The 20,270-nt window shown below is 39.0% G+C and overlaps 2 protein-coding genes and 1 pseudogene across 2 annotated transcripts in view; all 3 read left to right on the top strand.

The window, feature by feature from the left end:
- Positions 1–8,121, top strand: part of LOC146448368 (uncharacterized) — a 17,068-nt gene extending 8,947 nt beyond the window's left edge. The window contains exons 2-3 of the mRNA XM_085102639.1: positions 7,570–7,800; positions 8,111–8,121. Of these exons, the coding sequence (XP_084958765.1) occupies positions 7,570–7,800; positions 8,111–8,121 (242 nt within the window). The remainder of the gene's footprint in view (positions 1–7,569; positions 7,801–8,110) is intronic.
- Positions 8,122–8,588: 467 nt separating this feature from the next.
- On the top strand, positions 8,589–18,359 carry LOC146448366 (peroxidasin homolog; the record flags this gene model as incomplete). The annotated part of the gene is made up of 5 exons (XM_085102645.1): positions 8,589–8,744; positions 12,129–12,440; positions 14,866–15,024; positions 17,608–17,785; positions 18,309–18,359. Coding segments are annotated over exons 1-5 (854 nt in total), but the record flags the coding sequence as incomplete, so codon positions are not given.
- Positions 16,311–17,614, top strand: LOC146448367 (uncharacterized; annotated as a pseudogene).
- Positions 18,360–20,270: the final 1,911 nt, after the last annotated feature.

Below are 20,270 nucleotides of genomic sequence, written 5' to 3'. Positions count from 1 at the left end.
CCCGTCTGGCCCGGGGGTCGGGAATTTCCTCAAGCGGTCTTGCCCGGGGGTAGGGGGCGGGGCAAATCGAAATAACTACTCACGCATTAGGACTTATGGGGTGAGAATGGCGGCTAACTACGCGGAAAAGGTCACGTTTTTCGCTGGGAAGTCCATTGAGTACGTTAGCGAATAGCTGGACCAGAGTAATCTGCGAAGCTGAAAGCTCTGTTTGAATTTAAGTTGCAGTTTATAAAATGAAAATATATTTTATTTTATCGATCTGATGGAGGCGATGTGATTTACATTTTCATTCATTACTTTAAAAGCTTATCCCAGAGCTTGATTTGAAGTAAGTATCCGAATTTAGTAGCTTTATTTCGTATATTCAAGGCTGTTTCATTTTTATACTTTGATCTTAAAGGCTAGGTATACGCTTTGGGTAAATGTTTCGGTTCCCAGATTTGTTCTCAAATTTTACAGTTGGTTTTCTGCATGCAATGCGTACGCGTCGCTTCGAATTCAACTCGAATCTGCGGCAACCAGCTTTGACTTCTTTAAATATGTATACGCGTTCGTTCTAAAAGTTTAGGATTTTTCAGGTTCCTGGTTTTGTTTAAATAAAGAAGTAAATCATCAAAACGAAGCAGTTTATTTTTAGTCCATGTCATGAGTCCCGGGGGTGAGGAATTGTCTCTTTCTGTGTGCCCGGGGGTGGGGAATAGGACGTCAAGTACACAAATGACCGGGGGTGTGCCCGGGGGGGAGATGGTAACAGGTAGAATTGAACCACGCATTAATGCCTGACCCCGTTGTCCCTTATAACTTGGGTGGAAACACATAGTCCGTTATCGGCCGGTCTAGTCTGTTGTAAGGTTCTTGTGATGTCTGGGGCAAATAGTCATTCCTCCCTCTCATCTCCAGGGACATCAAATTTACCTGCTCTGTTGAGAATCAAATCGACTTCGGCGGAGATCTTTGAACCCGTCGCGCCACGCTTTCTTCCCAAACCAAGACTGACGAGCCAGTGCGATTCAATATCTCGTGTACAGGATAGCAAGGGACAAATCTTCAAACCAACATCTTCAGCGCCACAAGGCGGATCCACAGACCAGAAAGAGCACAGAAGAAAGATTTGTTGTTCTTTCAATTGTCTGTTATGTAACGAACATACCGGAGGTTCTTTTGCCGTGGCAAGTTTCACAGGTATTTGATGCTGTTTTTATTTTAATTAACAATTATCAACAACAGACTGACTCCAAGACTTAATATAGTTTCAGGGAAATGCTTGTTGTTACCAAGTTTAAAATGCAAATGTAAAAAAAAAGTGGGAAATGTGTTCAGTTTGTGATCACGTTTGACAATTGTCAAATACCGTGACATGTCACGCATAATCAAATCAAGTGTGAGCCAACACCAATTTGATGTTATTCCTGCCCAAAGCGTCACTCAACTAAATCTTCCAGGGAAGTTCTACCTCGAAGAGTTAGGATAGTTTCATCGAGCTTATCCAAAAATAAAAAAGAAAAAATCAAAAAAGAAGAAGATGAAATAAAGAAAAACCGAGAAAAACCCGCTGTGGAACTTTATTAGCAAAAATACCGAATCATCTTTGACTTCGAGCGTGGCTCATGCAAACGCATTTTAATGGCTCAAGTTAGAGTTTGCTGATTTTGGGAGAACAGATGTTTGGCTTAAAAAATATTAAGAAATTTTTGGAAAGGAACGCCGCACCTCTGAGAAAAACAGTTTCGAAATTGCCTCACATTTGGCCCAAGACATTTTCGCGATCGCAAGGAAATTGCAAAATTCCATAAAAAATTAAGTTTTAGGTTAAGTCGGGATATTTTCCTTTAACAACGTTTTTTAGACGATAAACAATACAAGCAATCGATATGAGTCCACAGAAATGAGGCGAAATATATTTTATTGAGCTTCAAATTCTGCATATATTTTGCGTGACATCAGGGTCAGTAAGGGTCAAAACCATGGGGGGTGGTCAAACTACGAAACGCAACAGCAAGAGAATTGCTAAATAGCATCATTCATTATCATTTCGGACAGACATTAAATGGTGTAAGTTTGAAGGAAATCGGCCGACCCCCATCTTTCACCTCTGCCTGGTTTTCTCAGAAAATGACTCTTAACCTATTGAAAACTTTAAATATATTTCTCATTTCTTTTTCATTTCCTACTAAAATGATAGCAATTTCCACAATGCAACTAAAACCATATAATATCAGTTACATACATTTGTACAGTTTCTCTTTGTTTACAAGTAGACTTTGTAAATAGTTGGAGAAAATTAGAAATCATCACAGCCCCACTCTGCATAAATCATGTATCCTCTATCATTTTAATTGAAAGGGGTGCCTGTGAAAAAGAAGCAAGTGAAAGTCTGATGAGATCTGTGTTTTTTTGCACTTTCTAACTTCTTTATTGCCTCTTAGTCACATTCCTTAATGAAATAAGTGACCTTGAAACTATCTTATTTTAAAATCAAAATGTATAACAATTATTACCCTGTATTTTTATAATCCAAATGATCCTGGTATCTCTTAAATACTTAGATCAAACTTTGTAATTTTTGAATTTTTTGTGGCAGTTTGAGAAAAAAACAAACCAAACATTTGAAAAAAAATGTGTTGTTTTCATGGGCATCACTTCAATAAAAAATTATAGTACCTGTAACTGCTCTAAATATCTACAAGTGGATAAATGAACTAAAGAATGTGAACATTGGAATTGAAGCGAGATCCCATTATTTCATGCGTTTGAAAATTGGAATTAAGGCAATATTCCATGATTGTTTCATTTGTTTTTTTTTTCTACTGTGCCTATCTTGCTTTAATTCCAATTTTCACATTTTTTTGTGTCTATTGATCCACTTGTAGATACTTGAAGCTTCTACATTCTTAAATGGGTTTCTTTCAAAACTACAAAAATGCCTATATTGACGTGCAGGCAGTTCCTCAAGTGCTCTGTTATTTACAAGCCTCTTAACCAGTTCTGACAAATCAAGGTCTAGTGAAACAGAGGAATGTTTCCGTGAATCACTATGTCGCTAAAGATTTCTGTCCATTGTTTGTACAAGATTTCTTGTTCCTTTTTCAGCACGAAAAATTCGAGATACAGATCGCTCGTTAAAATTTCGCCCCAAGTTCTTAATTGCTTGTTTCAAGTAGCTGTTGCTTTGTTCCTGGTCAAGTTCAAGAGCTATGTTTTTATCCTTTCCTCCACCATTATTAACAGTTCTGTTCCACACAAATCGTTCAACATCTCTAGGGGAAAGTAGGGCAAAGATAAAAAAGAACTGATATAGGCTCTATGGGGAATATTTTGTGCTATACTGATTTGTCTGTTTTATCTTTGGACTCGAAGTGACAAATGGGGCGGCGAAAGCGCTTCGTACGAGTGAAAACGTGCCATTGTCAAATAAACAACCTTGTGGTTTACCAATTGGGCTTATAGTGAGCCTTGGTAACGCTGAATTCGAGGGAGTTAAGTTGGAAAAAGAACAAGTCGTAGGAAATTCATTTTAACTTACAAATGAAAGGTGTTTTTTGACTGATTTCCCACTGCCAGATGTTAATCCATTTATATTTTCGGTGCGCAATAATCGTTTCACACGTCTGCCGCAAACTTGAGCTCAGTCTTTATCTCTTTGACATGTTCTTCTGCTTTTTGGTATTTCACCAAGGACTTGTAGCATTAAATGCACACTGCAACGTCCGAATTAGAGTAAACATTTACGTCGATGTCCAGTGCCTTGTTTATAAGTCCTTGAAGGTCAAAAGAGCTTGTTCCCGTACTACCAGATTTAAAAACACGCACACGTTGTTTAGAAGTGACTGCAGCTGAACAAATAAAGCAATTTGTACCACTATTCAATAACTTTTTCGGAGTAACATTCATCTTTCACTTGGTCAAGATCGCTGTTTCGCATGTGCGCATCTGTCATGTTTTGTTTTTGCGAGCACAGCAAGTGCCCAGCAAATATAACGAGGAATTTGATTGGCGTAGCCGATAACAATAACGTGCATTCTATTGGTTCTCAAAAACAAAGGGAAAGGAATGTGTCTCTCTCGTGAGCAGCCGTTAGTGGGGAGAAGCGTTGCGTGACGACCCTAATAACGGCTGCGAAGGAGACTAAGCCGGCCGGTGCAAGATTTATTTTCAGTGCACCTTTGGATTAGCATGTAATCGTGAAAAACAAGGAATCCTAAATTATCTTAGGGCTCTAACTTTATAATGGCTTAAAGGAAGTGTACAATTATCGAGAACGAAAAATTTAGATTTTCGCAAGAGCGGGAGGATTTGAATAGAATCCGGCAAACTCGCCATTTTCAGGCGATCGCGCGGTGGCGTGAGCTTAAATAATTTTTTTTTACACAGTTTTCGGCTTCCAATCATTAATTCTTGAATGAAACAATAGATTTTGAGATTATATGCAAACATAAGCCGAAAAAAAGAGCAGGTAAATCAGAAAAACATTGTGCGGACGTTCCATGTTGCAAGTCATATCACTGTTTTGGGCCCAAGAAAACTCCTCCTTGAGCTCATAGCTTCCCGAGGTGGGCTTTCACTAGGAGCTGTCATACTGCCTAGCTCCGTTGCTTGGCTTGAAATTCCCATAGGACCCTGTGGATTTGGGTACATAATTGCGGTTTCCATAACTAGGTATTTTTTACGGGGTGGAGTTGTTGGCCCCATGCCCAACCCCCAACCTGGAGGGCCAGTGGTTTTCTGTAGGGGTTCTCCTTCCCTTAGCACACAGGTTCCGGTTATTTTGAGGCGCCGGACACTCGCCTCTCGCCGCTGTCACTCGGCTGCCGAAGCATTCCCGGGGGCTACGATGACGGGGACGTGTGACATGCGACTTCAATGGCAGAGTCTCTGGATTGACGGTAGGCATTTCTCAACATTTTCGAGGAGAACATTGGTGAAACTTTGACAAGATTTTGTTGTTTACAACAAGCAAGACGCGGCTGAATTAAAAACGTGAGCTTCTTCGGCGAACTTAAAAAAAAAAAATACTTTTCTGAACTGCTCTAAACACTAACCGCAACTTCCACTACGCTATGATTTAAATACAGTCATTGCAAACCTAGAGAACTTATCAATTTGGCACTCGACTTGAGACAATAAGTTTTTCAAAATCAATTCTATCTAAAATACTACACGCAGAGCAACTCACCGGTTCAACTCACATTCATTGTAGCTGAAACGAAGTTTTCACTACACCAGGACGATTCCATTCTTTTTCCTTTCCTTCAGGTAAATGTTGAGAGTTTACCGAACTTTTTAGTGAGCGTTTTCCCCAAAACAACGAGAAAATCGAAGAAAACCCGCATTGTTGTTGGGATTAAACTTTCGATGCCAAGCGGACGGGCAACGGGTAATCCCGAGCGGGCAAGATAGCTCCATCTTGCCCGCTCGGGAAGCCAATCACAGCGCAGAATTTGACTCATCTTGCCCACTCGCGGAGCCAGCCATATAATAAGGTTAAATAATACCATAGGATGAGCAAAAGCATACTCAGAAACAGGTTTCCAGTAAAAGATTGAAAATCCAATAAAAGACTAGGAAGATTAAAGCGGATTTCTAGATGTATTCGACGCGTACTTTTGATCTCGGGTTACGGTGGACGTTTTAATTGAGTAAACTAGTGTCCAGGTCAGCGCGGTCACAAAGGTCACTGTGTCCCTTTAAGTGCTCGCTGCTAGCAAAAATAAACACACTGCTCGCAGGCTCGCAAACCATTCGATACCCCCTTTTGTTTTTGGCGGAATCCAATCCAATTGTTATTCTCTTTTCCACGAAACATATAAGCTAACTCTTAATAGACTTCAAAATACACGGTTTCTCACGCGATGTTGTTTGAGGTAGCTTATGTTGTAGTCCGCGCTGGGAAGGGAAATGGAAGTGGAAAGCGGCATATTTTTGTTTACATCGTGTTCATCGCATGTCACGGCATTGTATGTAAAATTTTACTATGTAACAGCGTTCCATTATGGATTCAAACATTGCGTAAAAGGTTGTTACGAAGAAAGCGAAACTAGAAAAGTCGCCTTGGCTGAAAGGTAAGAAAAAACCGGAGCCAAAGAAGGTCCAAAAATCATTTGACCAAGACAAAAACACTTCAGCCGGCGGAAAGCGACAAGGGTTCTTGTAGCCTTTGTAGCTGGCGGGTTTGTTCGCGCGGGGCCAAAAAGCTTGGCGGCAGAGCCGCCACAGGGAGTGGCGAAGCCACGAGAAAAACCGCCTGCCGGATATCTTGGGTTTTTTGCCGCCTACTTTTAGCACTTTCGTTGATCTAATTGAATTATAATTGTAATTAATTATCTCTCAGCGGCTGGTCCACGTGCATCACTGTGTTATGTTAATAGAAAGGTTGGAAACTCAAGTCGAATTTGAATAAAATTTGTCCCGCCATTTCAGGAGAGCACTTCGCTCGCTAAAATTTGCTTGAAACTTAAGCACTCGCTTACCTGCCTCGCCATATGGCAAGAAGGATGATGTGCGGTCCTTCCTAGGCAGCTGATTTTCGGAGAAGTTCATTTATTGAGACACAGGCCTTCGTTGAAAACAAAGTTCATTTCAAATCGGGTGCCATTTTTGCCGCCGACCGAGCCGTATCCCTGGAATGTCGTTACAAACTCACAGTCAAACCTAGGCACGAGTACTAAAATGTGCCCAACAGGGTAAAACCACGGGAAGCCTTTGGCACGCAACAAACCACACACACCCCCTCCCGGCTAAGTGCGCGCGATTGACGTAAACAAGTACATTTGATTAATTTACAGTAACTTTATTTTCACTGTGATTGTACCAAAACTTGACAAACTGTGATATGAAGTAAACTCTCGCAACTTCCCTTAGATCAAAAGCTCGAAAATGCTGCACGTTTCAATATAGTTGACAGTTCTTCCGGCACCATGTTTTCAACTGCGGTTGGGATTTTTCTCTCTTTCCTCCATGTTAAAGTTGGACGAGAACGGTTGGTTTATTTTATAGTAAGTAAACACAGTGTGCTAATTCTCTATTTTATGAAATGACAGTTAAGTTTGCGTAGGACTAAATCTGAAAGTCTACTCGTAACTTTCTTTATCTTTAAAGACGCTGACAGCATATTTTGTTGACTTTTTTGTACTTTCCGGGACAGCATTTGTCACCATCTTTTTAATTCCACTGGACTCTACAAAACGAGTTTGTTTTTCTTCCATGTAAAATGATAAAGATGAAAAGGTTGAAATCTTGAGCTGGCTTTTTCCCGCTGGTTTTGTTTCTTTTCGCCGGAAATAATCGGAGGACAAATATCGACAAAAACGGGAATAATTGCAAGATAACCGTCCTGTGATTTTGGACCACATGACATAAAGTAGCCAATGAAATCGAGCGAAAATTAATGGGTGGGTTATAACGTACGATATCAGTACAATACACTAGGCTTCTGATTGGCTAATTTCGAATGCATTATAGTAGCAACTTCATTATTTCTATCGGCATACATGCACTTACAGTAAATGTCTAAAGATGAACCCGTAAGTCTTGTATATAATTCACCTGGACTATGATTTTTCCTTTCAGCTCAGGATACCTTTCAGATCGTCGAGCCATTTCCCGAAAACATCTATCCAATTGAGTTCACTTCAGCTCAGGTGACATGTGTGGCTTTTGATTCAAGCGGAGTAAAGACTCCCGACAGAATACAGTTTATGAGGAAAAGTAAATTTGCTATATACACAAAGCTAACAGCAAATGACAACTTGTACTTTACAACAAGAACTGAGTTGGAAGAGGTTGTTGGCCCAGACGGAGGTAGGCACTTGATGAATTAAAAAAAAAAAAAAAAAAAACAATTATACCGGTGTTTCACTGGGATCATTGCATTTATTTCGACATGAAAATTTGAACTTGATTTCAAACGAAAACAAAAAAAAAACAAAACAAAAAACAAACAAACAAAAAAAAAAAAACACTTATCGAATCGCTATTCCATTTCCATTCGTAATATTGTGGGACCACACCTTCCTTGAAGAAAGGTGGAGATATGGGTCGTTGGGACTTGCATGTTGTTTTACACATCAAAAGCAAATTTTGCAATTTTGTATTTTTTTTTTGTTCCCAGAATTTACATAGATGTTTTGTTGTGGTGAGCACTTCCTTTTATAGAACGGAGTTTGAAGGAAGGAGTACAAATGGATTGATAAACCAAAAGAGTGTTTTAATTTAAATGGTAATAGAGGTGACCCTTTTCACAAGTATGTGTTTTAGGGCATGGAATTTGGGCTTACTTGACGACTTAAGTTGGCGAGACGTTGATCGCTGAAATGAGCCACAAAAGTTTGTAAATTCTTAACATGCGTTGCTTCTCGCTTATAAGGCGGCGGCAGGTTCAATACGTGAAAGCAATAAAAATTGCGAAATTCATGAATGACAGAGTTTTTTTTATGAAAAAGAACTGAGTCGTGACGGTCCTGGAAAGTTACTTTACTTTAATTGTGAAAAGTAAAGGTTGTCATATTTTAATTTTCAATAATGAACCGTATTTTATTCCCCTGTAATCGAGTACTTAACTTTTACTTATTACACTTCTACAAAAGCAAAGATGGCAACAAAGCTCTTTGTGACGTTGCACATTAGAAGTGTAACGCAGGAGGATGATAGCCAGAAAGGTCCACTGGGGAGATATGAATGCCACGCTTTTGCAGTCAATGATACCGAAGAAAAGAAGCATGGATTTATCGTCCATGTCTTCAGTAGTACGTATTCCAAGGTTTGACTGTTGTAATGTTACTCACAAAGCATTTCATGCAGTGTAATTTCTCCTATCAGACACCATTCTGTTATGGAAAGTTCCGTTGGTCTGAAAGAGTGCAAAATTAAGTCTGATTCAATTTCTACAAGAAAGGTTAGAGTTATTCTGGAAAGATATTTTGACTTTTAAATGGGATGAGTGAAAAATATATAAAAAGTCTGGGATAAAAAAGAAAAACAGACATAGGGTATTTTTCCTCATTAGCGTATAGCAAACGTAATACCCTACTAAAAACGGACTCCATAAACTAGAAGAACGTGTCATTCTTGCTAATCAGTAACCTTTTTGTTTTATTTCTGGGTGATTAAAACACATGGATAGTCAGGGTCCCAAAGGGGTTTAGGGCTCCAGGGCTCCGGCCTTAAAAATGCAGGGCTCCAGGGCACCAAGGCGAAAATTTCAGGGCTCTAGAGCTCCACATCATCTGCTTTAGGGCTCCGGGCTCCACTCTGGTCTACAATCTTGATATGTAAAAATTCTATTTTTAACGCTAGATCAAAAACGCAAATAAAAAAGTAAGCAATTCCGATCAATTTTTTAAACCCAAGCAGCCAGTTATATTATCTCCAATTATTTTCAAGTGGATTAAATATTAAACTTGTTTAATAGGGGTGGACAGACCTGCACGATTCCCGCTGTGCGCCCATTGTCTTGACAAAAGCCTTTAAACATGTCTTTAAGCGACTTCCATTTTCTATAAGAGATCAAGCAAGGGAGGCTCCTTGTATATCTTTCTTAGTAGCGGCTGGTTTTGTATTAAATGCCATTTGTCCATTAGAATATTTTTCAAACATGGCAGTGATGGTTGAAATTGTGTCACGAAGGGTAGAATTTTCTTGTGCGCTTTCTGTTTTTGTGTAAGAGCGTTCTTTCTTTCTGCGAAGTGAAAGTGCTACTATGATCAAATTTTTACCTCTTGAATTTTAAGGTTTATCACATAGAATTCTAGGAAAGATTAAAAACGCCGTTTACCGTTTCTTAATATCTGCATTTTTTCCGGAGATATTCACGTTTGAAAAATGTGTAAAATATGTAAATGAGATGACCGATGACGTCACAAACTCAACCGAATTTTGGTCAAATATTATAAATAGAGCTGTCTCAGTCAATTTACAACAGAGACCATTGAAACCTGGCAGGCTAAAAGTTCTAAAGGCAATACACCTACGGCTATAAAAATTCGGTTCCCATGGCAACTCACTCTTTTCCAGTCCCCTCCAACCTGATTTCAATATTTTAGTGATTTTCAGCTTGAAAAACATTTGACAAGGCCACGAACTCGACCTAACATATTTATACGCTTGCTGGATCATGCAGATGAGGCACCATTGGCAAATATCAAAATAGAATGCCAAAGATGGCCGGCAAGGCCTTAAGTATCAGGGAGGACTGGAACCCAGTATGTTGCCATGGTAACAAAACTGATAAGCTCACGTTATGGAGCGCACCTAAAACAATGTCACTGCAACGAATCAAGCATTTCTGATACAAATTGGCTGAGATATCTTTTTTCATAATGTCTGACCAAAATTCTGTTGAGTTTATTACGTCACCACTTGGCTAATTTGCATATTTTAAAAACTTGAATATCTCGGGAACAAAAAGAGATATTTGAAAATAGTAAACAGCAATCTTCTTCACGTACAGACTACTTGTTTATGTTTTAAAATGGCTCAGATTAGAAAGACACGAATTTCGTCATAGTAGCACTTTAACTTCGGAGAGGATTTTGTTCACCAGGTTACTAGGATAACCTCTCGATGCCAGGCGTGTTTTAAAGTTTTTAATGTTTTCCTCAAACACTACTTTAGAAGAGTTAGTCCTCAGAAGCCTAAGGGCTTCTCCTTTTTGACGCCTGCTGGGTGGCAACTGTTGTAGTTTGTGTACTGGAATGTTTCAGTAGGTTTGTAATGTGTGCGCACGTCAAGAATCGATTCTTTCTCGAATCTCTCTCCCTTATAGACTGTTGTATCCAATAATGTTGTTTCTTATTGTGAGACTTCAGCGATAAAGTTTATGGTAGGGTGGTACGAATTGCTCAATGAAATGTTCTATTTCTTCTTTGTTTGTATCCCACAAGCAAAATACATCGTCAATGAACCTTTTCCACGTTAGTGGTTTGTTAACTCTCTGCCTAAGATCTCCTTTTCTATAGATGCCATAAAGATGTTGGCAAAAGCTACTGCCATTTTAGTGCCCATGGAGATAGTCTTTCCCGTTAAATTGGAAGGAGCTCTCCTTCAACAGAAGGCTGAGCATTTCTCTGAGGAAATTTGTAGCTATAGGAGGGTTATTGGTATGAAAGTTCTCGTATGCGTTGCATACTATAGTGATTCCTTCCCCCTGTGAGATATTCATGTAAAGGTTAGTGACATCCATTGAGACTAGAAAAGCGTTTCTAGGCACCCTAGTGCTTTCGATAAACCTTATGAAATGTGTCGTATCTTTAAGATACGAGTCTTGTATTTGTGCTATTGGCTGAAGTAGTTTGTCTACGAATGATGACAGGCGTTCTGTTGGGCCATCACACCCAGATATGATAGGTCTTCCGACTAATGTCGGTTTGTGAATTTTTGTGAGGGTATAAACCACTGGGATTCGAGGCAGATTTGGTGTTAGGTTAAACCATTTAACCGTCATTTCGTCTATGCACCCTGCTTGGTGAAGACCCGAAAGTCAGGATGGAAAGAGTCATGAATCAGATGAACAGTAAACGATATAATCTATTAAGGACTGGCCATGGGTAAGTATTGAAATTATTAATCTTCATCAATTATTATTTGTATCTTCAAAATGATCTGTCAATTTTTTTTTAATTTGTTGTACCTGATACCTGCGAGCAAACTGCTAAAGGACCGTCCGGTTACTATAAAGTTGTTTTTATCGCGCTCATGCACTACAATTATAACAAAGTTTTTATTAAATCCCTAAATAAGTTGTTGCATATCATTGTAAACAGAGATAACCGCGTACACTTGTATTATGTACTGTCCTCTCTTCAGATTCTGTTTCTTTATGCCCGTTAACACGGACAAACAAACACAAAAAGGCAGTAATCAAGAATCAATGCAGTCTGGGAACTCGAATGATCAAACTTGAAAATGCTGGGCTCCGGGCGCCGCGCAAAATGTCTTTGGGCTCCGGGCTCCACAGCCAAAAAGGATCAGGGCTCCAGTCAGTAAAATGACAGGGCTCCGGGCTCCACAGCAGAAATTTCAGGGCTCCAGGGCTCCAGAACCCCCCCCCCCCCCCCTCTTTGGGACCCTGGATAGTCTGTTTAATAATGTATTTTGCAATTGACGTTTGGTGTCCATTTAATGTATTTCAGAACAAGAAATCCCTACGGTTTCTGTCGACCCTAGACCCAGTGTTGTTCATCATGGCCATAATATCACAATAACATGCAAGTTCACTGAAGGCCAGGGATCTGGGACGCCACTAACAACGGTTTCATGGTACAAAGATGGCGTAAAAAGACAGTCTGTACGAAATCCTGACCTAAGCGATCCTGATAGGCTTCTGAGACCTCTGGTTTTAAGTAACATTGGTGTCAGAGATGGAGGCAGTTACACCTGTCTTCTTGAAGTGAAGCTGCGCAATATAAAGAAATATCACGTGTTAGATACCACTGTTATTAGAAGTAAGTTGTCATATGTAGTCCATTTCTATATAACTTACAACCCCACTGTTAGAAAAAAAGCGCCCTCTACGTGCTATTGTTGTTGTTGTTACTTTTTTTAACTCGTTTTTCTTTGTTCGTCACTAATGGTCGAATGTTGTGATGATCTTGTGATGTAAATACCCCGATGCTATCTTAATTACTTGAAATATTGTAGTATGTAAATTAGTTACTGATTTTATGATGATAATGATGGTAGTTTTGTATTTGATCTCTTTCTTTTTGGCACGGCCACACAAGCCTTTCTAGCTTTAGGGGCGGACCATTAGAAATCACGGGAGGGGGGGGGGGGGGGGGATGGCAATTCCCCAAAAAAAATTGCTGCAAAGGAAAATTGCCAAAAAAACAAATTCCTGCAAGCGGTTCACCATCCAAAAAAAATTCCTGCAAGTAAACTGAAAGTACAGTATCAAAACACAACGTCAAGTAGTTGTATTGCACATTTCAAGAATATATATAACCTGCTCTTCTATCATTTTAACACATTTTACATGTATTAAATGTTTTTAGAAGTGACAATGCAACCTGATCTCCTGCTCATTTATGGATTTCAAATGTAGACGAAATATAAAACAATTTTACTATAGCAAACCTTCAACAATCTTTCTTTTGAATAGGGAAACATTTTTTGAAATGTAATCTCTCTATATTTTTGCTCTGACAAGCACTTCATTTAGAGATTTTCCTTTTTTAAAGAAAATTAGTGGTGACTCTTTGAAGATTTCTCGTAGGCCTGAAAGGCTGGCTTTGTATTAAGCACCATTTTCCCATTAAAACATGTTTGAGGTTGAGCACGAGGGTTGATATTGTTACAAAAGGCAAAATTTGTCTAAGGGTGTTGTCTTTTTCTTCAATGCCGATTACCTTTCTATAAATTTGACATCTGATAATTTTTTTAATCAGATTATTTGGATAGCCTCTAACAAGGAGTCGTAATTTAAACTTGTTAATATTTTCTCAAATGTTGTTTTTGAGGAGTTTGTTCGTAGGAGTCTTAGGGCTTCACCTTTAACAAATCTTTTTTGACTCCTGGTGTGCGTGTATTGACAAAAGATTTCAGTCGGCTTGGAATGCGTTTTAATATCCAGTATGGAATGGTGATGGAAGCGAATGCCTTTGTATACAACTTTATCCAGAAATGTAGTCTCACCATTTGAGATTTCAGCCATAAATTTGATTGTAAATGGATTATATGAGTTTGCTTGTTCGATGAACCGTTCTATGTCGTGTAAATTACTAGTGTCCCACAGGGGAAAGATATCGTCAATGTAACGTTTCCAAACTGTAGGTTTTACGGCGACGCTTTGGCTATTATTTGTGTTTCAATGTCGGCCATAAAAATGTTTGCAAAAGCAACGGGCCATTTTTGTGCCCATGGCAGTACCGTGAATTTGGAGGTAGTTCCGTCCATTGAATTGGAAATAATTTTCGTTGAGAATGAGTGTTAGCGTTTCTCTCAGGTATCGGGTGGGAATGGTAGGGTCGTTGCTGTGAAAATTATCGTATGCTTTGTGAACTCTTTGAAGCACGATCCATTTGTCGATTGGACAAGACGTTTTTATGTTCGACCGAGAAAACAACACTGAATATACGTACTATATTGCCTTCGAACTTCTCACGCTTTTCGCTTTTGAATTCAACTGTAATTAAAAAATGGTACCGACCAACACGACGAAGCAGAGTTTTCCTTGACAAGTGAAAAAAAGATGCCTCCAGTCATGAGGTGCGATACATTTAGTACCTGCCATTTCTTTCTCGATGATCGCGATACTTGAATTTCGCGAAAATCTAGACTCCAAAGAGAGTGTCACCTTGAGCGGCACTGTAATTAAACTGTGCGGAGCTTTGTATGGCTTTAATATCAAAAGAAGTTCTGTCGAAAAAAAAATCGTGCAGAGCTTCCACGTCGAAAAAAAAATTCATGCAATCAAATTGGACCAAAAAAAAAATTCATCCATGAAAAATTTTTACCCCCCCCCCCCCCTCCCGTGATTTCTAATGGTCCGCCCCTTAATTTCTACCGCTTAATTTCTAAACGTTGATTGATTGATTGATTGATTGAATAAAAGGCTGAGTAAAAAAGCCAATGCAAAAATGTAAAGAAACAAGAACAACAATCAAAAACAAACAAACAAACAAACTAGACGAAAAAGAAAATGGAAGAAAATAACATTCCATTGTCTTAATTAAAATTGCCGATCCGTATTATGCGTTTTAAGACTCCACTCGATACCTGAAAAGAAACCAACCAACAAACAAACAACTAAAAAAAATAACAACAACTACAACAACAATAACAACAACAAAAAAAATATCTTTTAACGTTTGGCACAAACTTTTTCAAATAGTTTGAATTAAAATTTTTTTATTTTGATTCTTTCGTTAGTTGCTCCGTGGTTTGATAAACCCCCAAAAGATCTTCAGTTTAGGAAGCATAAAGGAGGGAGCGTTTCATTTGTATGTGCGGCTCAAGGATTTCCTTTGAAGGTTGAATGGCTAGTAGAGAAGATTGAGGATGACATGGTGTTTCCGGCCACCTGCATAAGTAAGGGAGATGAATTCATTTTGAAATAATGTTATGCAACCATTTTTTCTGGAAAAAAATCGCGATTAACGTTTCGTCGGCACCAGTTAGGTAGACTTTCTTCTTCATGTATGGATGACTAGCTTTGCTGGGTGAATCTATCTTAAAATCTTTTTTGGGACATAATGCTCAAAACTTGTGTATATTTTGAGGCCGGGCATTTTTTCGCTCTCTGTGGCAGGGAAAGTGGAGATTCCTTTCCCCCTCCGTTACTTAAGAATATTAAGGCTTTGAAAATGAAGACTTACAAGAAAAATAGTACATCCACAGATGTGTCCTTTGAGGCCCGCATCGAAAAGTCATGACGTCAAATCACGTGTGATTACGTCATGATTGCCAAACGGCGGCCATCTTAGATCCCCCAATTTGGATTTCTGGATTTTCCTTAACCAAAACTGAAAAGTAATGGAAGAACAACCTTAACAAACTGAGTTAAGACATAAAAGTTACTGAAAGAAAGGTAAATTTTCTATACTAAAAACAGGAATATTTCATTTCCTGCGAAACCTGCTAATCAAAATTTGATTGCCATGGTAATGTGAAATTCGGTGAATTATAATCTACCACATAAATTTGTTTCCAGGGCAATTTCTGATAAAGTCACGAAGTTTCATGACGTCTACTCAAACATCGAAACAGTTATAAACTTTGCCGAAGTTGGCGCGGGCAGAAACCATCCCCTACCCCCACCTCGGTCTAGAGAGGGTGAAACGACGTTCTTCTTTAAGTTACCGGGATTGAACCGATTTTACTGTGAGTTCCGTAACAGAGGCCTGCATGTTTATACAGGCCTCCTTGTAAGGTGTGGTACGATTTGACCACACTACTTTGTACGGCTGTTTTCCAAACAGTACTTCCTTTATAACAAGGCTTGCGATTGGCTTGGCCCTGGTGGCATGGTCAGTATGTCATGAACCTCGCGCACTTACTACAAGGGCCTGAAGATCCTAGTTCGAAATAAGGTCGTTGTAGGAATCAAGATGTCGTATTGAAGTCGAACTTAATTAAGTTAGATACCTTGAATGAAAGTAAGGAGTCTGATTCGGGCCTCAATAGTTAGTTATAACAAGCATAACATCAAAATTTTGTGTAAATTTTAGAACCACAAAATAATAATAATAATAATAATAATAATAATAATAATAATAATAATAATAACCAAGATCAAGGCAGCAATAAAGCTCTGTCAGAACATGGATCCCTCTATGAGGGCAGTGCAACAGTTTAAAGAGAGGGCGGTAGAGAAGGGACACACTTCACTGATGAAGGAAGCGCATAAGTTTGCCGAGGAACTGGGCTTGAGCCTGTCTTTGGAGTACCCTAAACCGTCGTGCTGGTCTGCGAGCGATCCTGAGATTCAGGGGCCAAAGGTCAAAGAACATCTCAAGAAGGCAGATATGGAGAAGCTGAAAGAGAAGATCAAAGAGGAGAAGTGGCATGGACGGTTTTTGCAGGCTAGGTGGCAGGATAGCGAGCTAAATCAGAGTGTATGTTTTGCCTGGTTGCGTGATTGGACCTGTGCCCCTACCCATACCATCACTGGGGTAATGGAGTTGTACGAGCAGCTTACGCCTACTAAGGTGTACACAGTCCACAAAACAGGTGCAGAACAGGGCGACGTCACGAGTAGACTGTGTGGGAAATCTCCTGAGACGCTTGCACATGTGCTAGCGGGTTGCTCTGCTCTGGCCCAGTCTAAGTACCTAGAAAGACACAACGCAGCACTGAAAGTTCTCTTTTTCGAGATGACGAGGGATCTGAAGGCTAATTGATTCAGTACCTCCCTGGTACTCGTGTGCAGTGCCCAAACCAGTCTATGAGTCATCTGAGGCATTAGCGTTTTGGGATGTTCCAGTTTATGCTGAACATACCACCGTCAAGGCTAACAGAGTGGACGCTCGATTTGTGGACCACAAGAATAAAAAGGTGTGGGCTGTGGAGATGTCCTGTCCGTGGATAGAGCATCGGGAAAAGAAGTCCGAGGAGAAGACGGTCAAGTACGGGCCACTGCGATTCGAGCTGAAGAAGCGGTACGCTGGCTATGACGTTGAACAATGTAACATCATCATTGACGTGCTTGGGGGATGGTCAAGGGATGTAGACCTGACAATGAGGAAGCTCTTTGGCAGCAGGGGTTATGACGTATTGAGAAGGATGCAGAAGGCTACCATCTCGCGTTCTCTCAACATAGTGAGAACGTTTAAAGCTACCGTCAATTGACTTTCCTTTAGGGAATAGCGCAGAAGCTCCATATAGTTTTTGTATTAGAGAACTTTTATATTTTATGAGATTTTTACATTTTTTCGCTATTTTTTTTTTTTACTCAGCAGTTTTCTTTTTATAGTTCCTTAAGATCGCATAGGTTACGCTGCGCGCCCTATGTGGTTCTGTTTTAGCATACATACGTTTTTTAACTGCACATAATCACGAAAGTGATATTCAGTGGGGCCCCATAAGTACATGGTTAAGAGAATTGTAGCAGAAATGCACGCATCTGGTGGTCATGACGAAAACTATGAAGCTAAAGCTTGTTTATTTTAACAGCTGAATCAGATGAAAAATACCATATTGAGCGCCGCGGAATTTATGACCCTTCTGTGCTGACGGTATCTAATCTGCAGTACAGTGATAATGGGGCTTACTACTGCTGCGTTTCCACCAACTGCTCATCAGACCTTCACTCTGGAGACCTGTGCCAGCGCTTTAGGCTCAACGGTCAGAGGTAAGAACAGTTTCTAACCGACGATCCTCGACTTTAAATTGTGACAAGATAGTTTTACACCGTTATCACTGAAACTAAATCAAAATCACAAATCACAAAATTGGCTACTGCTGTGAGGTTTTTGACTGACTTCGACTGAGAGTGATACAATTTAATGGCACTAGTCTAGTTTGGAACAAAAAGGTTTGATAATAGATTCCATTGTACATTTCATATTTTTTTTCTCTTAAGGGGCGCAAATACTGCCACTGAAATGAAAACAAACCTTCTTGGATTTAATAGTTTCATGACATGCCAACGCGACAAGGCCTTAAGGTAGTATGGGTAGCTGTAAATGTAAATAAATTAGTCAATAAAAAAATCCTGGTACCTTTCCACTATTTCCTCCCAAACTTCCAAGATAAAAACGGTAGAAACTCCCTTCAAACTTTTCCCTAGTGAATTTATTGATTGCGCTTATCACCCGTGACCCGAGGACTTTTTCAAAGATCAGGACCAAACATTTCATGTCTTTTCATTTTAGTCCGCCATGCCAAATACACAAAGCTTATCTGATTGCGATGTTGGTTTTCAGGTAAGGCTACGATCATGTCTCGGTTGTTTGCTAAGTGAAATTTATTATTACAAACTTTGCGCTGGTTTTAACTTTTTTAACTCACTGTAAGGGTATGTTCACTTGGGAATACACGGAATAGACGGTATTTGTGTTCCAGAATAAACAGGAACATGTTCTCGGTGGTTATTGCCGCCAATGGCAGCATGAAGGGAATAGGGCTTACTTAGAATGAGCGGAATTTTAAAAAGGTTTTTGGCTTAATTGGAGTGGGAGGAATTGCGTTCTTTTGCGAAATAATTTTGTGTGTATTATCACTGTTAGTCCTAAACCGGAATAAATATGCCATATTAAACATGTTTCTACAAAGCAAAGATATTAACTATTATTATGGTTTAGGAGCATAACTACGTTCTGAGCTCAACGTTAAACGGAGACTTATGCCCCATTCACACCAAGGCTTAAGCAACCAAGTTATGGACTTTGAAACATGGTTCCAAATCCATACAAACGTCTCTATTTTTTAGACCGCGTCCCCCAAAACCATATAAACTCTCAAAATTTTTCATATTTCTGTGATATACTTAAAATTGTTAAACATCGTAATTTTCAACTCAGTTTCTTTGAAATAGTAATTATCTGGAAGGATTTTGCAGGAATAGCAAAATGAGCAACCTTATAACAATTTGTATGGTTTTTTTGAGACGCCGTCTCAAAATTAGACTTCTGTGTGGATTTGGAACCATGTTTTCAAGGTCCATAACTTGGTTGTTATTCAACTAAACAACACCAATCTTGGGCAAATGACTAACCTTAAGGTGACCTTTTATATGATTGCGTAAATTTATAAATGGATAAAATTTGCAACTCGTCCCAGTCCCCTGCTCAACCTCAAAGTGTCCTATAATTCGGTGAATTAGCTTGAATTGAAATTCCCTTAGCTTCGTTGCCTTTCAAAGTTTTGCAAAGGCTGCATATTTAAGTTTATATCAACTTGAAATAAGAACATTTGGGTATTATCAAAAAGCTCCATTACAAAGCTAAAGCTCCTGTTCAATTGTCCTAACAGAATGCACTCCGAGAATAGCAAATCCCCAGCGCTCGAGTGACCACTGTTCTGCAACTCAACTCTCAACTCTCGACTTGCAGATAATTCCATAAAGGAAAAGACAAGAAAGATACACGATTAAATTTCATTCACCTGGCGGATGACAGAAGTAAATAAATAAATAAATAAATAAATAAATAAATAAACTATTTTATATCTTTTGTATTGCCCTTTATTGTCCGGAAAAGTAAGTCTAACATTGGTAACTATTCCCTACACTAGAGAAAGCTAAAAGCTACCTCACAAATTAGTTAATGGTATTTCTCTGTTGCTTGCTTTGTAGCATGATTGCGATCTATGAAAGGAGCAAGCTGTGACTTCAAGATGAAGCACTCCAGACAAGATACTGACAGATATCAGTTCAAAACTTTGCACATTAATAAAAATTTATATTTTTTATTTTCTATTATGTAGAATGTTATACTGTTAATCTAAAAAAGCATGCTTTTGTAGAAGCTTTCTTAAAGAAAAGTACTTTTAATCTAAAAAAACATACTTTTGTATTAGCTTTCTTTAAACAAACAAAGATGGTGTTTAATGGTTTTGAAGCAAGTTTGTTCAAATGAGTATTGCATCAATTTAAAATAAAATCAAGCGATAATAACTGAGTGTTGCACTGTATTTTAAGTACATTGTGGAGACCAAATATTTCTTGACGGTGCAGAATAAAAGTTATCTTAATCCACCTGTTCTGACAAAACCTCAAGACATTTGTTCAGAAATCTATCTGGGAACAATTCCGTACGTTAGGCCAAGTTTCATTTTAACATAGCTAGTAAGTTCGTGTAATCAACTTCAATGGCGCGTGCGTGCTTCATATTCCC

The sequence above is a fragment of the Pavona decussata genome, unplaced genomic scaffold (genome assembly GCF_977016875.1).
Source record: "Pavona decussata unplaced genomic scaffold, jaPavDecu1.1 SCAFFOLD_971, whole genome shotgun sequence".
NCBI classification, from domain to species: Eukaryota; Metazoa; Cnidaria; class Anthozoa; order Scleractinia; family Agariciidae; genus Pavona; species Pavona decussata.
The sequence above is the reverse complement of the archived record's forward strand: the minus strand, read 5'-3'. Positions and strand labels throughout refer to the sequence as shown.